This window comes from Oncorhynchus tshawytscha, linkage group LG09, assembly GCF_018296145.1.
Source record: "Oncorhynchus tshawytscha isolate Ot180627B linkage group LG09, Otsh_v2.0, whole genome shotgun sequence".
NCBI classification, from domain to species: domain Eukaryota; kingdom Metazoa; phylum Chordata; class Actinopteri; order Salmoniformes; family Salmonidae; genus Oncorhynchus; species Oncorhynchus tshawytscha.
The window spans coordinates 30,326,296-30,339,790 of record NC_056437.1 but is presented as its reverse complement, the minus strand read 5'-3'; the positions used below and the strand labels follow the sequence as shown (position 1 = coordinate 30,339,790).

The window sequence follows — 13,495 nt, the reverse complement described above, 5'->3', positions numbered from 1 at the left end:
AGGTGACTGGTGTCTTTGATTTTTTGGGACTTCCTCTGACACCGCCTTGTATAGAGGTCCTGGATGTCAAGAGGCTTGGCCCCAGTGATGTACTGGGCCGTACGCATACCTTACGGACAGATGCCAAGCAGTTGCCATAACAGACAGTGATGCAAACAGTCAGGATGCTCACGATGGTGCAGCTGTAGAACTTCTTGAGGATCTGGGGATCCATGCCAAATCTTTTCAGTCTCCTGAGGGGGAAAAGGTGTTGTCGTGCCCTCTTCACGAGGTGGTATGCAAATTGGAGATGGGTCTAGGATTTCTGGGATAATGGTGTTGTGAGCCATGACCAGCCTTTCAAAGCACTTATTGATGAAGCCAGTGACTGATGTGGTGTCCTCCTCAATGCCATGGGAAGAAACCCGTAACATATTCCAGTCTGTGCTAGCAAAACAGTCCTGTAGCTTAGCATCTGCGTCATCTGACCACTTTTTTATAGACCTGGTGCTTCCTGCTTAATTTTTGCTTGTAAGCAGGAATCAGGAGGATATAAATATGGTCAGATTGGCCAAATGGAGGGCGAGGGAAAGATTTGCATGTGTGTCTGTGTGTGGAGTTAAGGTGGTCCAGAGTTTTTTCCGTCTGGTTGCACATTTAACATGCTGGTCGAAATTAGGTAAAACAAATTTAAGTTTCCCTGCATTAATGTCCCCGGCCACTAGGAGTGCTGCCTCTGGAAGAGCGTTTTCCTGTTTGCTTGTGGCCGTATACAGCTTGTTGAGTGCGGTATTAGTTCCAGCATCAGTCTGTGGTAGTAAACAGACAGCTACGAAGAATATGATAAACCCTCTAGGTAGATAGTGTGGTCTACAGCTTATCATGAGATGCACGCCTGAGGTAGAGTAAAACCTTGAGTCTTCCTTAGATATCAGCTGTTGTTTACAAATATACATAGACCGCCAACCCTTGTATTACCAGAGGCTGGTGTTCTATCCTGCCGGTGCAGTGTAAAACCCGCCAGCTTTATGTTTTTCATGTCGTCGTTCAGCCACGACTCAGTGAAACATAAGATTACAGCTTTTAATGTCCAGTTGGTAGGATATAGGTGCTTTTAGTTTGTCCACTTTATTATCCAGCGATTGTACGTTGGCCAATAGTATCAATGGCAAAGGCAGATTAGACACTCGTCACCGGATCCTCACAAGGAACCCTGATCTCCTTCCGCATAACCTCTCTTTCTCCTGTGAATGACGGGGATGAGGGCCTGTTCAAGTGTCTGGAGTAAATGCCTCTCGTCCGACTCATTAAAGAAAAATGATTTGTCCTGTTCAAGGCAAGTAGTCACTGTTCTGATGTCCAGAAGCAATTTTCAGTCATATGAGACGGTAGCAGCAACATTATATACAAAATAAGTTAAACAATGCAATATATGTATTTTTTGCACGGTTGGTTAAGAGCCCATAAAACGGCAGCCATCCCCTCCGGCGCCAATACACAATACACTTCACAACGGTCTTGGTGTATTTGGACCATGAGACCTATAGTCCACGATCAATGCAAATGTATTTGAAAATATAAATCAAACAATTAATGAGAGCCCATGAGCTCATGTTGCAGAACATTTCTATCCCATTAGCATTCTATAGACTAGGCTATGTTTATTTCTCAGTTTTCCTAATATTAAGCAGATTGCTTATATTTACATCAGGAGTACAGCCTACCTGGCTGGCATGCAGAAAAAAGAAACAGGGAAAAGCATCCTCCATTCGCCATTTAAGTACATAGATGACATGTATTTTTCCCGCTGACCGTTTCGATACAGGTGCTTGATAATGGTCCATTATAAATCAAAAGTGACATATTATTTAGTATATGTGAAGACAAGATTAAACAAGTGTAGTCTGATGGGGGATAATATTAGCCTATCACTTGAGAATGATGCCCAGCATAAGAAACAATGCCTTTTTCTTTGCCACTTGTTTGAATCATAGCCCATAGGCCAGAATGTTCTAACAAGGTTTGTAGCACAACTAAGGTGGTCAAATAACTTCTTAGAATTAAGCAGATTAAGCCGCTTTACAAGGGTTGTAGAGCCTAACTGGCACATATAACAAATACTTATATCTTGCACAGAATAGGTTGACTTTTGTACTATGGGGGACAGTGGATTGACATAGGCTAGTGCTTTTGCTGTTCGTTAGGCCTACTCATCTGGTTGGCTGATGAAAAGTACATTTTGGACAGTTCTTCCAATATCTTCAATATGCACTTTGGAATTTGGATTAGGACGCGGGCATTTGTGTCCCAGATGTGCCTGTCTTAATTTATAGCCTATGAGAAAGACCCGATCAGGTGATGGAGATCCGCGCGAGTGAGAAATGCCTCGGATTGGGCAGCACACTCAGGGAGAAGGGCACAAAGCAGCACTCCGGGCCGCTAAAGGAATGGATTTGTTTAGGGTGCATTACAGCCACAAAGGGGATGCCACCGTGAAATTCGAGGCAATATCAAGTGCTTGTCAAATTGTGAATGGAAGACTATTGGAGTGTGTACAGCCTGCGCAAATAAACAAAGCAGAGCTCATGCCTTTCAAGCAACTTTTTTCAAATCCTCATTAGAGTCGCATCATGCAGCCTTACAATGTATTAAAAATCAAAACATATAGCACAACGTTTGTAGAACAACTAAAGTTACAATAATAACTAAATTAAGCACATAGGAGTACCTAAACCTAAGAAAAAGAAACGTCCTCGCACTGTCAACTGCGTTTATTTTCAGAAAACTTAACTGTGTAAATATTTGTATGAACATAATGTTCAACAACTGAGACATAAACTGAACAAGTTTCACAGACAAGGTGGGGGGTCAAAATCAAAATTAACAGTCAGTATCTGGTGTGGCCACCAGCTGCAATAGGTACTGCAGTGCATCTCCTCCTCATGGACTGTTTGATGTTACCCTACTCTTCCACCAAGGCACCTGCAAGTTCCCGGACATTTCTGGGGGGGAATGGCTCTAGCCCTCACCCTCCGATCCAACAGGTCCCAGACGTGCTCAATGGGATTGAGATCCGGGCTCTTCGCTGGCCATGGCAGAACACTGACATACCTGTCTTGCAGGAAATCAAGCACAGAACGAGCAGTATGGCTGGTGACATTGTCATGCTGGAGGGTCATGTCAGGATGAGCCTGCAGGAAGGGTACCACATGAGGGAGGAGGATGTCTTAACACAGCGTTGAGATTGGACTGAGCTTGTCATTGCAGGCAATGATGCTTTGACACACCTCCCCAGACCATGACGGAACCTCCATCTCCAAATCGATCACGCTCCAGAGTACAGGCCTCGGTGTAAAGCTCATTCCTTCGACGATAAACGCGAATCCGACCATCACCCCTGGTGAGTCAAAACTGCGACTAGTCAGTGAAGAGCACTTTTTGCCAGTCCTGTCTGGTCCGGCAACGGTGGTTTTGTGCCCATAGGCGACGTTGTTGCCGGTGTTGTCTGGTGAGGGCCTGCCTTACAACAGGTCTACAAGCCCTCAGTCCAGCCTCTCTCAGCCTATAGCAGACAGTCTGAGCCCTGATGGAGGGATTGTGCGTTCCTGGTGTAACTCGGGCAGTTGTTGTTGCCATCCTGTACCTGTCCCGCAGGTGTGATGTTCAGATGTACCGATCCTGTGCAGGTGTTGTTACATGTGGTCTGCCACTGCGAGGACGATCAGCTGCCCGTCCTGTCTCCCTGTAGCGCTGTCTTAGGCGTCTCACAGTATGGACATTGCAATTTATTGCCCTGGCCACATCTGCAGTCCTCATGCCTCCTTGCAGCATGCCTAAGGCACGTTCACACAGATGAGCAGGGATCCTGAGCATCTTTCTTTTGGTGTTTTTCCAGAGTCAGGCCTCTTTAGTGTCCTAAGTTTTCATAACTGACCGTAATTGCCTACCGTCTGTAAGCTGTTAGTGTCTTAATGACCGTTCCACAGGTGCATGTTCATTAATTGTTTATGGTTCATTGAACAAGAATTCCTTTTTTGCTGAGTTTACTTCTTTGATAACTGCTCAACACAGAATAGTTGCATGTGCGCACGCCCTCAAATCATTGAGAAAATATTTATATTTTATTCAACTTTGTTCAGTTGTAATCGTCATACTATAAAATAATATAATGCCACAGAATTATAGCAAATATTGTCTGCTAAATGAACTAGTGTAGCCCACAGCTATTTGTCATAGCCACATCAGGACCTAACACGGACAACTCAGAGTATGCTATTCTGCTCTTCTGAAATAGACTGTTTTCTTCATATGCTTCTTTAGAACTGTCTAAAATAGATAATGGATTTATTGTGAAGGTGTAGGCTATATCACATGGATTTATTATGTGTGGAAACTAGGAGATGCTAAATGTGTTTATGTTAATTAACTGTCAACTACCTTAAGATCGACAGTTACTTGCTTGACAATCATCAGCTGATGAAATTTCGTGACCACCACAGCCCACCACAGTGATAACATTTCTGTCATGCCACTGTACCAGGGCCAGCTGGTGTTGGACGTAAATAGCTCAGTAAAGCACAGCAGGGCTATGGTAAGGAAGGAATCTTATCACTACAAAGGGAGGGCAATAGAGGGTGGGGAGCCAAGAGAAAATAGTTATGTCCTAAAATAAAACTGAAGTTTAAGGAAAAACAACAGCAGAAACCAAACCGCACACTCACCACTTCTTGGACTTAAGTTTGGGAGGGGGGTTCCTCGGGATGAGGAATAGAGCTCTCATAGGGTGCATGTCACACAGAGCTGGGGGGAGAGAGAGAGAGGGAGATAATGATGGATTGATACAAAGCATTTCAATCAAAAGAGCATTAAAATATTGCTTGTACACTACTATACAGTATAAGCATGTAATGATCACATAATCCTTATGCATACAACTGTAGTCCCAATCAATATAATGTGCTCCTGATAAACCCGATCCTTATCCTTTCTTTGTTGCCTCACACCTATTGCTCCATTGTCTTGTTTGAGCAACACGTACGTATTGTCTTCCAAGCATAGCTAGCTTAACCTGTCTGGTTAGGTTATCAGCACAACAATAAAATGCCCTTTGTTAGGACGAATACATTGACGTTAGTTCTGATACTGCCCAAGGCATTCAGTACTTTCAGTGACTACATGTGGACTTCAGGAAACAGCAAAGGGAGCACCCCCTATCCACATCGACGGGACAGTAGTGGAGAAGGAGGAAAGTTAAGTTCCTCGGCGTACACGTCATGGACAAACTGAAATGGTTCACCCACACAGACAGCGTGGTGAAGAAGGTGCAACAGCGCCTCTTCAACCTCAGGAGGCTGAAGAAATTTGGCTTGTCACCAAAAACACTCAAACTTTTACAGATGCACAATCGAGAGGATCCTGTCCTCTCGATTGGATCCAGGCTGCATCACCACCTTGTACGGCAACTGCTCCGCCCACAACCGCAAAGCTCTCCAGAGGGTACTGAGGTCTGCACAACGCATCACTGGGGGCAAACTACCGGCCCTCCAGGACACCCAGACCACCTGATGTCACAGGAAGGACAAAAAGATCATCAAGGACAACAACCACCCGAGCCACTGCCTGTTCACCCCGCTATCATCCAGAAGGCGAGGCCAATACAGGTGCATCAAAGCTGGGACCAAGACTGAAAAACAGCTTCTATCTCAAGGCCATCCGACTGTTAAACAGCCATCACTAACATTGAGTGGCTGCTGCCAACATACTGACTCAAATCTGTAGCCACTTAATAATTAAAAATTGGACGTAATAAATGTATCACTAGTCACTTTAAACAATGCCACTTTATAGAATGTTTACATACCCTACATTACTCATGTATATACTGTACTCTATACCATCTCGCCTATGCCGTTCAGCCATCCCTCATCCATATATATATATATATATATTCTAATTCATTCCTTTACACTTGTGTGTGTACAAGGTAGTTGTTGTGAAATTGTTAGACATTACTGAATGGTCAGAACTAGAAGCACAAGCATTTTGCTACACTCGCATTAACATCTGCTAACCATGTGTGTGTGTGTGACCAATAAAATTTGATACATGGTGATTACACGACCAGTTTAAGTATGTCATTCTTGACAATGTTTGTGAAGTATAAAAACAGTTTATGTGCATCTGTGGGAACTTTTTATGGGGATACATGTACCAACGTGCACACTTCACCGTTTGGCACATTAAGTCACATGAGTTAAATCAGTCTGCTCATGTCAGACCAGAGGGTGGTTTTATCAGGTTTTGAAAAACAACAGCAATGCTAGCTAACAATTAGCCAGTAGCCTCCCAGTCACCAGTAGAAACTCAGTGTTGGTGAGAATGTGAGAAAGTCCGTATTGCATAATTCATTGACAACAGGCATCTGACGACAACAGCCCTCGACAGTCTGCCTGTCTGGGCTGTGTCACGCATACTGGGTGGGTAACAGCAACAGCAGGAGCTCCAGGGAGAGAATACCTTCTCCAGGCATCCCACTTCAAAGCTGCCTATGGTGGGAGCAGTGTGCAGTGATATGTGCTTGTGTTATGCGGTTTGATATAGAGAAGGCTCTCTAACACCACAGATCAATAGCCCCCTCACCTCGTATCTTACATGAGCAGCACAGTGGTGAGTGAGCCATCTCAAACACATGGCTTGATTTATGAGCCAGTGACGAGACAGGAGTTTCATAATGTGGGAGATGATTAAATCTCTCCACTGCAGGCTTATGTTATGCAGAATGTGCTTTTGAGAGTTTAGGAGATAAATATCAGCTGTTTGAGTGTGTGGGTGGGTGTGGATGAAAAGGGTAATAAAGTGGAGATAGATGCGTGTGGGTGGGTGTGGATGAAAAGGGTAATAAAGTGGAGATAGATGCGTGTGGGTGGGTGTGGATGAAAAGGGTAATAAAGTGGAGATAGATGTGTGTGGGTGGGTGTGGATGAAAAGGGTAATAAAGTGAAGATAGATGTGTGTGGGTGGGTGCACTGAGCTGTACTTACGAGGAGCTCCCTCTGCTGTCTCTATGGCTGTGATCCCCAGGGACCAGATATCGCTCTGTGGAGACATGTGAGATTTACTACCCACTCTCACACACAGACAGACACGTTAGGATGGAAAGGGGTCAATACCCTGTAGTCATAGGTAGAGTCAGGGTTCTCGTCACAGGCGATGACCTCAGGGGCCATCCAATAAGGTGTGCCAATGAAGGTGTTCCTGCGCCCCACGGTCCTGTCCAGTTGAGCACTCACTCCAAAGTCCACTGCACACAGTGGAGGACAGAGACTCAGTATTACTGGCTACATTTACATTTTTCAAGTCTTGATTAAGTTAAGTTGTAGATAAAACCATAATACAAATATATAGTGTGCTTGATGGTGAGACAATTGAGCACTTTATTCAGACTTAGGGAAGCTACTATAAAACACAGACTGGAAGATTACATATGGAAACAAAGAGCAGGAATACATATTCATCACAACCAGGGATTGGACCCGGTTCAGGGAACAGAACCAAAATATAACTAAAATGTTTAAGGAACGGTAACAGAACTGGGAACGAAAGTGATCTCTAGTGTTCTGGAACAGAACCGTTATTTTAAAATCTTGAGAACCGATTAATAATGTAATTTTTTTGGTACAAAAATATTCCTGTCTAGTATATAATTGTCATTTGGTGTAGTTATAATACTAGTAATAGCTTAAACACAGTCCAGTTCAAATGACGTCATGATGTTCAGCGCATCAAGCCAAGCCCCCTCCATGTCCACCCCACTCCCTCTCGAGCTCTCCCCACCAGTGAAATTCCAATCGCATCTTGCGTCTGCACTTTTTTGACCAATTAAACGTGTAAACAACTAGCTTACGCGTTCCATAGAAAGCTTCTCTATCTGTGCTAATGGGTCGAGTAAATTAATGAGCCATTTTGTAAAAACAATGTTGATTTCACAGGTTCAAAAAAAGAACGAATATGTACTATGAACAGTCACGTTCTCTTGGTTTGAACCAATTTCATAAATGTATTTTCTGTCCGGAAACACTGGAACGGAAAACATACAAATGTTTGATTACAACAAGCCCACACACAGTACAGAAACACATGTAAACAACAAGCAACGGCAGAGCAAACACATTAACAGTTTAGAATCAATCATCTCACCGAGTTTGACCTCTGCGTTCTCTGTCAACAGCACGTTCTGGCCCTTGATGTCTCTGTGGATGACCTTGTGTTGGTGGAGGTGCGAGAGGCCCTGGGTATTAGAGAGGGGTCAGAGTTCAGTCAGGGGTTTGAGGCCCTCTGGAGGGCGTCTGTAATGGCACTTTTCCAATACAGGGATTTACACTGGTGCTTGGCCTAAAAACTGTTTTGTAATGGTTCTATAGTGGGTGCACTGTGGTTCCTCACCCTGAGGATCTCTCTGCAGATGTAAGCAATCCAGTCCTCCTTCAGAGAGTTGCCCTTGGTGTTCTTTACCAGGTCTGTCACTGAGCCTGCCCCACAGAACTCCATCACCAGCTATACACAGACAGGAAGGAACTTAGCACATATAAATACAATATTCAGTGTGTCTGTAATAAATAATATATGCTGCATGCAATAACCCTAATCTAGTTTCTGTGCATTATGGGGTTCATGGATATCAGAGAGAGCCCTATAAATGATGCTGCTCTCTCTCAGATTATACCACCAGACAGGGACAGAATCCATCAGACTGACCCAGAGCTGGTCATCATGTCCAGGTGGGCTCTTCTTGACGAAGGCTCCATAGTAGGTGGCAATATTGCGGTGATGGCTGTACTTCTTCAGCATGTTGATCTCAGCCTTGATCTCTTCCTCTTCCTCCTCAGTCACGTCCATCACCTTGATTGCAGCCAACTGGCCTGTCTTCACGTGACGCCCCTGATTAAAGGCAGAGCAGACTTGATCATCTTATCTGGTCAATCGAAAACGAGAAAATTAAGTGAGTACAACAGATGTCTGCTCTGAAAAATATATCCTACATTTGAGCCAAAAATCTCTAATAGTTCAACAAACTCCTACCCTGTTTTGAGAGTGATTATGCTGGGTTTCACCATGTCATTTACTCTTCTTCTCTCCCCTCTACTTTTTAGTTCTCTCCATATTATCTAATTACCACTACCCGTCTCCTGGGCTCCTCAAACTGACAGCCTTAGCGTGGTCCAGCACAGGTGCACTAATCTGGCCTAATCTCAGATTTACTACCACAGCTGGAGTTTGAGACACTCAGGGGAGTAACTCAGACAGCCTCAATCTGAGTTTCAACCAGCTCTGTGGTTCATCTGACTCATCCCCTCAGTGTCTCAACTGGGTCGCTGGCCCAAACTCATCTTACCTTGTACACCTGTCCATAGGTCCCATTTCCCACCACCTCCACCAGCTCAAAGATCCCTGCTGGGTCCTTGAAGAAAGAGTGATAGATTCATTAAGATTGGTTGCTCTCAGAACACCAGGCCAGACAGACAGAGACAAGATGCAGAGACAGACATGGTACATTTAAATAGACTGGCAAATATATAGGCCTAGACCACACAAGCAAGGAGGCCTGAGCGCTATTGAGATGTTTTGAGATACATAGAAGCTCTAGACATCCATCCACCACTTATGTTATAGAACAATTTGCAAGAATGTTTCTATTTTTCCCCACCATAAGATAAAACCACAGGTGATGTTCAAAATGGCTAGTAGCTAAATGCTAAAATTAGCCATCGCTTTTTTCCCTGGATAGGGCAAAAAGACACCCAGTTCCACTTTCACAGTGTGATTCATTATGGCCTGTGTAGGATCTGTGGGCGTTGGGGCTGCTTTGGGATGGAAGCATACAGCGTGACCATCCTGCTTTCATCTGGTTCCAATAATGGGTCTGTCTCCTGACTTATTCAAGTGTTTGTCTTTAACAGAGAACGCATTTAAGGAGAGGAGAGAGGTGTACAAGAGAATGAGGCATAGATAGATGTGAGCATTAGGGCTAAGGGGGTTGAGAGAGAAATGAAATAAACATAATGGGAATGACAAATCGTCCAATTAGTGCATCTATGCTGTGTGTAAGAGGAGCACTGAGAGCAGGAGAAGCAGGATCAAACTGACAAAAGGGTTGGAGTAAAAGCGCTGGAGTACAAGTGTACAAAATAAAGAGAAAGAATGAGATGACAGGGGTGAGGGGGGGGGACGATGGTATAGAGGAGGCTAATGCAATTATCCAGGGGGAAGAGAGATTGCAGCATCGCCCACGTCCAACGCAGAGGGAAGGAAGAAAGAGATGAGGGGGGGGAGCTAGGGAGTGTGGAGCGCTGTACCAGCAACAAAACTGTCAACATTGATCAGAAAGTGCATGAGAGGAATACACACTGTGGACCTGTTAACGTCACTTCAGTCAACATAACTTGGGTGCATAAGTGCAAACTCCACCCATGAATAATGCTGTTGGATCTTTGTGTCTGCCAGAAGACTCCCCCTAATATCTGTACTTACCTAAAGAAAAACAGCTTTTCCTCTCTCCCTCGACAAATAGGCCTATCAAATTCACAAATAATTTGGCCTTTAGACTCACTGTCTACTATCAAAAACTAAACTCACAGAAACCATGAAAAAATGTCAAATCGAGAAAAACAACTGTCTGCAAAGGGGTCGGTCGCTCAAGAAATAGCCTAGAACAGATTTGGAAGTTGGAAGGTAAGCGTTGATTCAATGTGTGTTGACACTTGTCCTACCACCTGACATTTGTTGATATGGGGACTCAAAGAATCCAAGGGATCCCCAAACAAATCCATTACACAAAGCCTGTTCTACTAGCTAACTTTTGAGTCTTCCACAGAAAACAGTCATGCACTAGTACTAGCCTAGATTGTACTTGTAGGCTATGTGAGTGTATGTGTTTATGTGTAGCAGGCAGAGTGGGTGTTATATAGGACAGCCATCAAACAATGAGCTCTAGTGAATCATCCCTCTCAGAGCTCTCTCTCTCATCCCTCTTCTCTCAGAACGGAAAATTAAATAGCATTGCCTGGAGAGGTCTGGCCTGTAACTCGCTGTACTGAAATCGCAAAAGTGTGTAGGTGAGATATACCGGTAGATATTAAATCTCCCTTTCTCGAACTAAAGTGCCTCTACTCTTTGTTTTGATGATATACTGACACTGGATCATGGTATCAGAATGGTCAACCTCCATGACGTTCCACATTACAAATAGATAACTTGAATGTCTATGGTCCTGGATAATGAGCTCCCAGGTCTGGGTTTATTAATTCTTTTTGTTCAACTTCTAATTTTGATGGTTTTGGAATATGCAAAACGGGAGTTTCACAATACACTTGTGGACCATTGTGTGCATGTCAGAGAGAGAGAGTGCAGTCAAAAACTCGGTGAGTTTTTGAATTCCCACAAATCTATTTCAAATCATGCTTTGACAGCTATTGGAAAAAATGTTTGAGATTACGTTTGTATTACTTCAAATGATACAAAAAAGAAAAGCCTACGAGGAAGTCTTGTAGCACACCACACTGTGGTAAATACGCTTGTCAACACCTGTGTGTTGTGGTCTGTGAAGTTGTATGATAATATACGGGTAAAAAGTACACACGATACAGTTCAACCGTTTGATAGATAGACTAGAAATCGATCAATGTGGGCTAGTTTTAAAAGAATAAATGCAACTGAGATACAGGCCTGTTTTAAAAGCCATCGATCAAACGAATCAGGCCTTCATCCTACTCACCCAAGCATTTACAAAAATGAACTCAGATGGACCAAGGTGATATGGAAAAAAGCAAGATAGTAGAGTCAGTGGTGACATCCAATAGACTCAAATCTCGCAACCCTCTCTGTGCGTAACCCACAACTAGCCATTTGCCTAAATATAACATTAGGTAGCTAACGTTAGTTAGCTCAAGCAAGCACCTCAAAACGTGCAGCTCTAGTTGTTGCAAGTTTCCAAAAAATGTATCATCAGTGAACTTTTGTCACGCGCATTGTGACAACTGGCTGCAGCTTTGAACTAACCAAGCTAACTAGATGTACAGTAGCCACTTACCCTCAAAGCTGCGAGGTCTATGTCATCCAAGCTTCGTGTGGTGGCGTTTTCAGACATGCTGGCAAAAGTCGTAGCTAACGTTAGTTAGCTAATAATTTAGCTACAAAATAAAAGCAGCAGCCAGTAGAAAATCCAGGTGGCCCAATGTTTAACTTAACTGTGTCCTGAGCTGTCAAGTCCCGCTCAGAACATCAATCCCTGATGAGACTCGACTTGCTAGCTTAACTAGCTAACATAAACAAATGGCTGCAAAAATGGCAAGGTAAAACGCAGTTATCTAGCTAGTATACTAAGTTCAATTGCGTTACAGAGACCCAATCGTGTGCGGCACTCTCTTACTGCGTTCATTCTGGCAATAACGTCACTGCGTATATGCTGTTTGAAGGTCGTCGACAGATCATTTGAATGCTTCTAACTACAAATACAATGTAATTGTAATGTTTGTGAGATTAAACAAGTAGATAGCTAGCTTGCCAAGTTAGCAGGCTAGATAATAACAGCGTAATACAAAGGTGGTCCGCAGCAGAGCTGTCACTTTTCAGTCTGCCACAACATGAACGCTATTCGCTAGCTAGTTAGCTACCCACGCACAAATCAAAAATAAGATTTATTGTACTTAAACATGGATTTTAACTACTCGCAATTCCCATACTACAAATACTTAAAATGTTCCACAAATGAAGTAGCAAATGGCGAGCCGCACGATCAATGTGGAATGTACGGCTAGCCACGTCAAATGATCGATATCCGTACACAAACTTTCATTCCTTTCGCGTTGACAGTGATCACGCCGTGCACTGCCTGTACCGACCGTGAAAAAACAAACTGTGCAGTTCCAATTGACCCTCAATCGATAAGCGTCATGGAGCTGATTCGTACTTCTACAATAGATACTTTAGCTAGAATAGTTGGTACCAATGATTAGGCAATTAATTTTCCGACAAATATAGTGCATACACTTATTTCCTCGCCATGTTTTGGTATGGCCCATATGGATAGTCAGAGGACTCAACATTGTATATGTTCTATGGCGTCTGTGATCGCATGGGCAGTGCATTCTTCTTCTATGGTATTATGGGGATCCGTAAACAAATGTTAGAGGTGCATGCCGCCGCCAACTGGACGGGGGTGAATAAATACACAAAAGAAAAGCAAATTCGTTTCAGGAATGGGGAAAAAACATGGATCTCTAAAAAAAACTACCCAACAATGATCATTAACAAAAATGTTCCCACTCCTTCAGATAACTCATTCTTCCCTACTCAGGCTCTAGGGCCTGAGAGGGTGGGAATGCTCGAGACAGTACTCCAAGCAGCTCTTCAGATGTAAAATATTTTAATATTTTCCACTAAGCTATATGGTATTGTTTTAAATCATTTTGCGATTTGATTTGGAATTTTAATTATTTGATTTAATTATTTGAACTTTGAT

General features: G+C 43.4%; 1 protein-coding gene across 1 annotated transcript in view; it reads right to left on the bottom strand.

Moving 5' to 3' along the window:
• The window catches only part of LOC112257773 (misshapen-like kinase 1), a 34,213-nt gene extending 21,106 nt beyond the window's left edge, over nucleotides 1-13,107 (bottom strand). Inside the window, 8 exon segments of the mRNA XM_024431600.2 lie at nucleotides 4,701-4,779; nucleotides 7,020-7,074; nucleotides 7,149-7,279; nucleotides 8,176-8,266; nucleotides 8,422-8,532; nucleotides 8,734-8,916; nucleotides 9,371-9,436; nucleotides 12,065-13,107. Of these exon segments, the coding sequence (XP_024287368.2) occupies nucleotides 4,701-4,779; nucleotides 7,020-7,074; nucleotides 7,149-7,279; nucleotides 8,176-8,266; nucleotides 8,422-8,532; nucleotides 8,734-8,916; nucleotides 9,371-9,436; nucleotides 12,065-12,121 (773 nt within the window). The 5' untranslated portion in view covers nucleotides 12,122-13,107.
• Nucleotides 13,108-13,495: the final 388 nt, after the last annotated feature.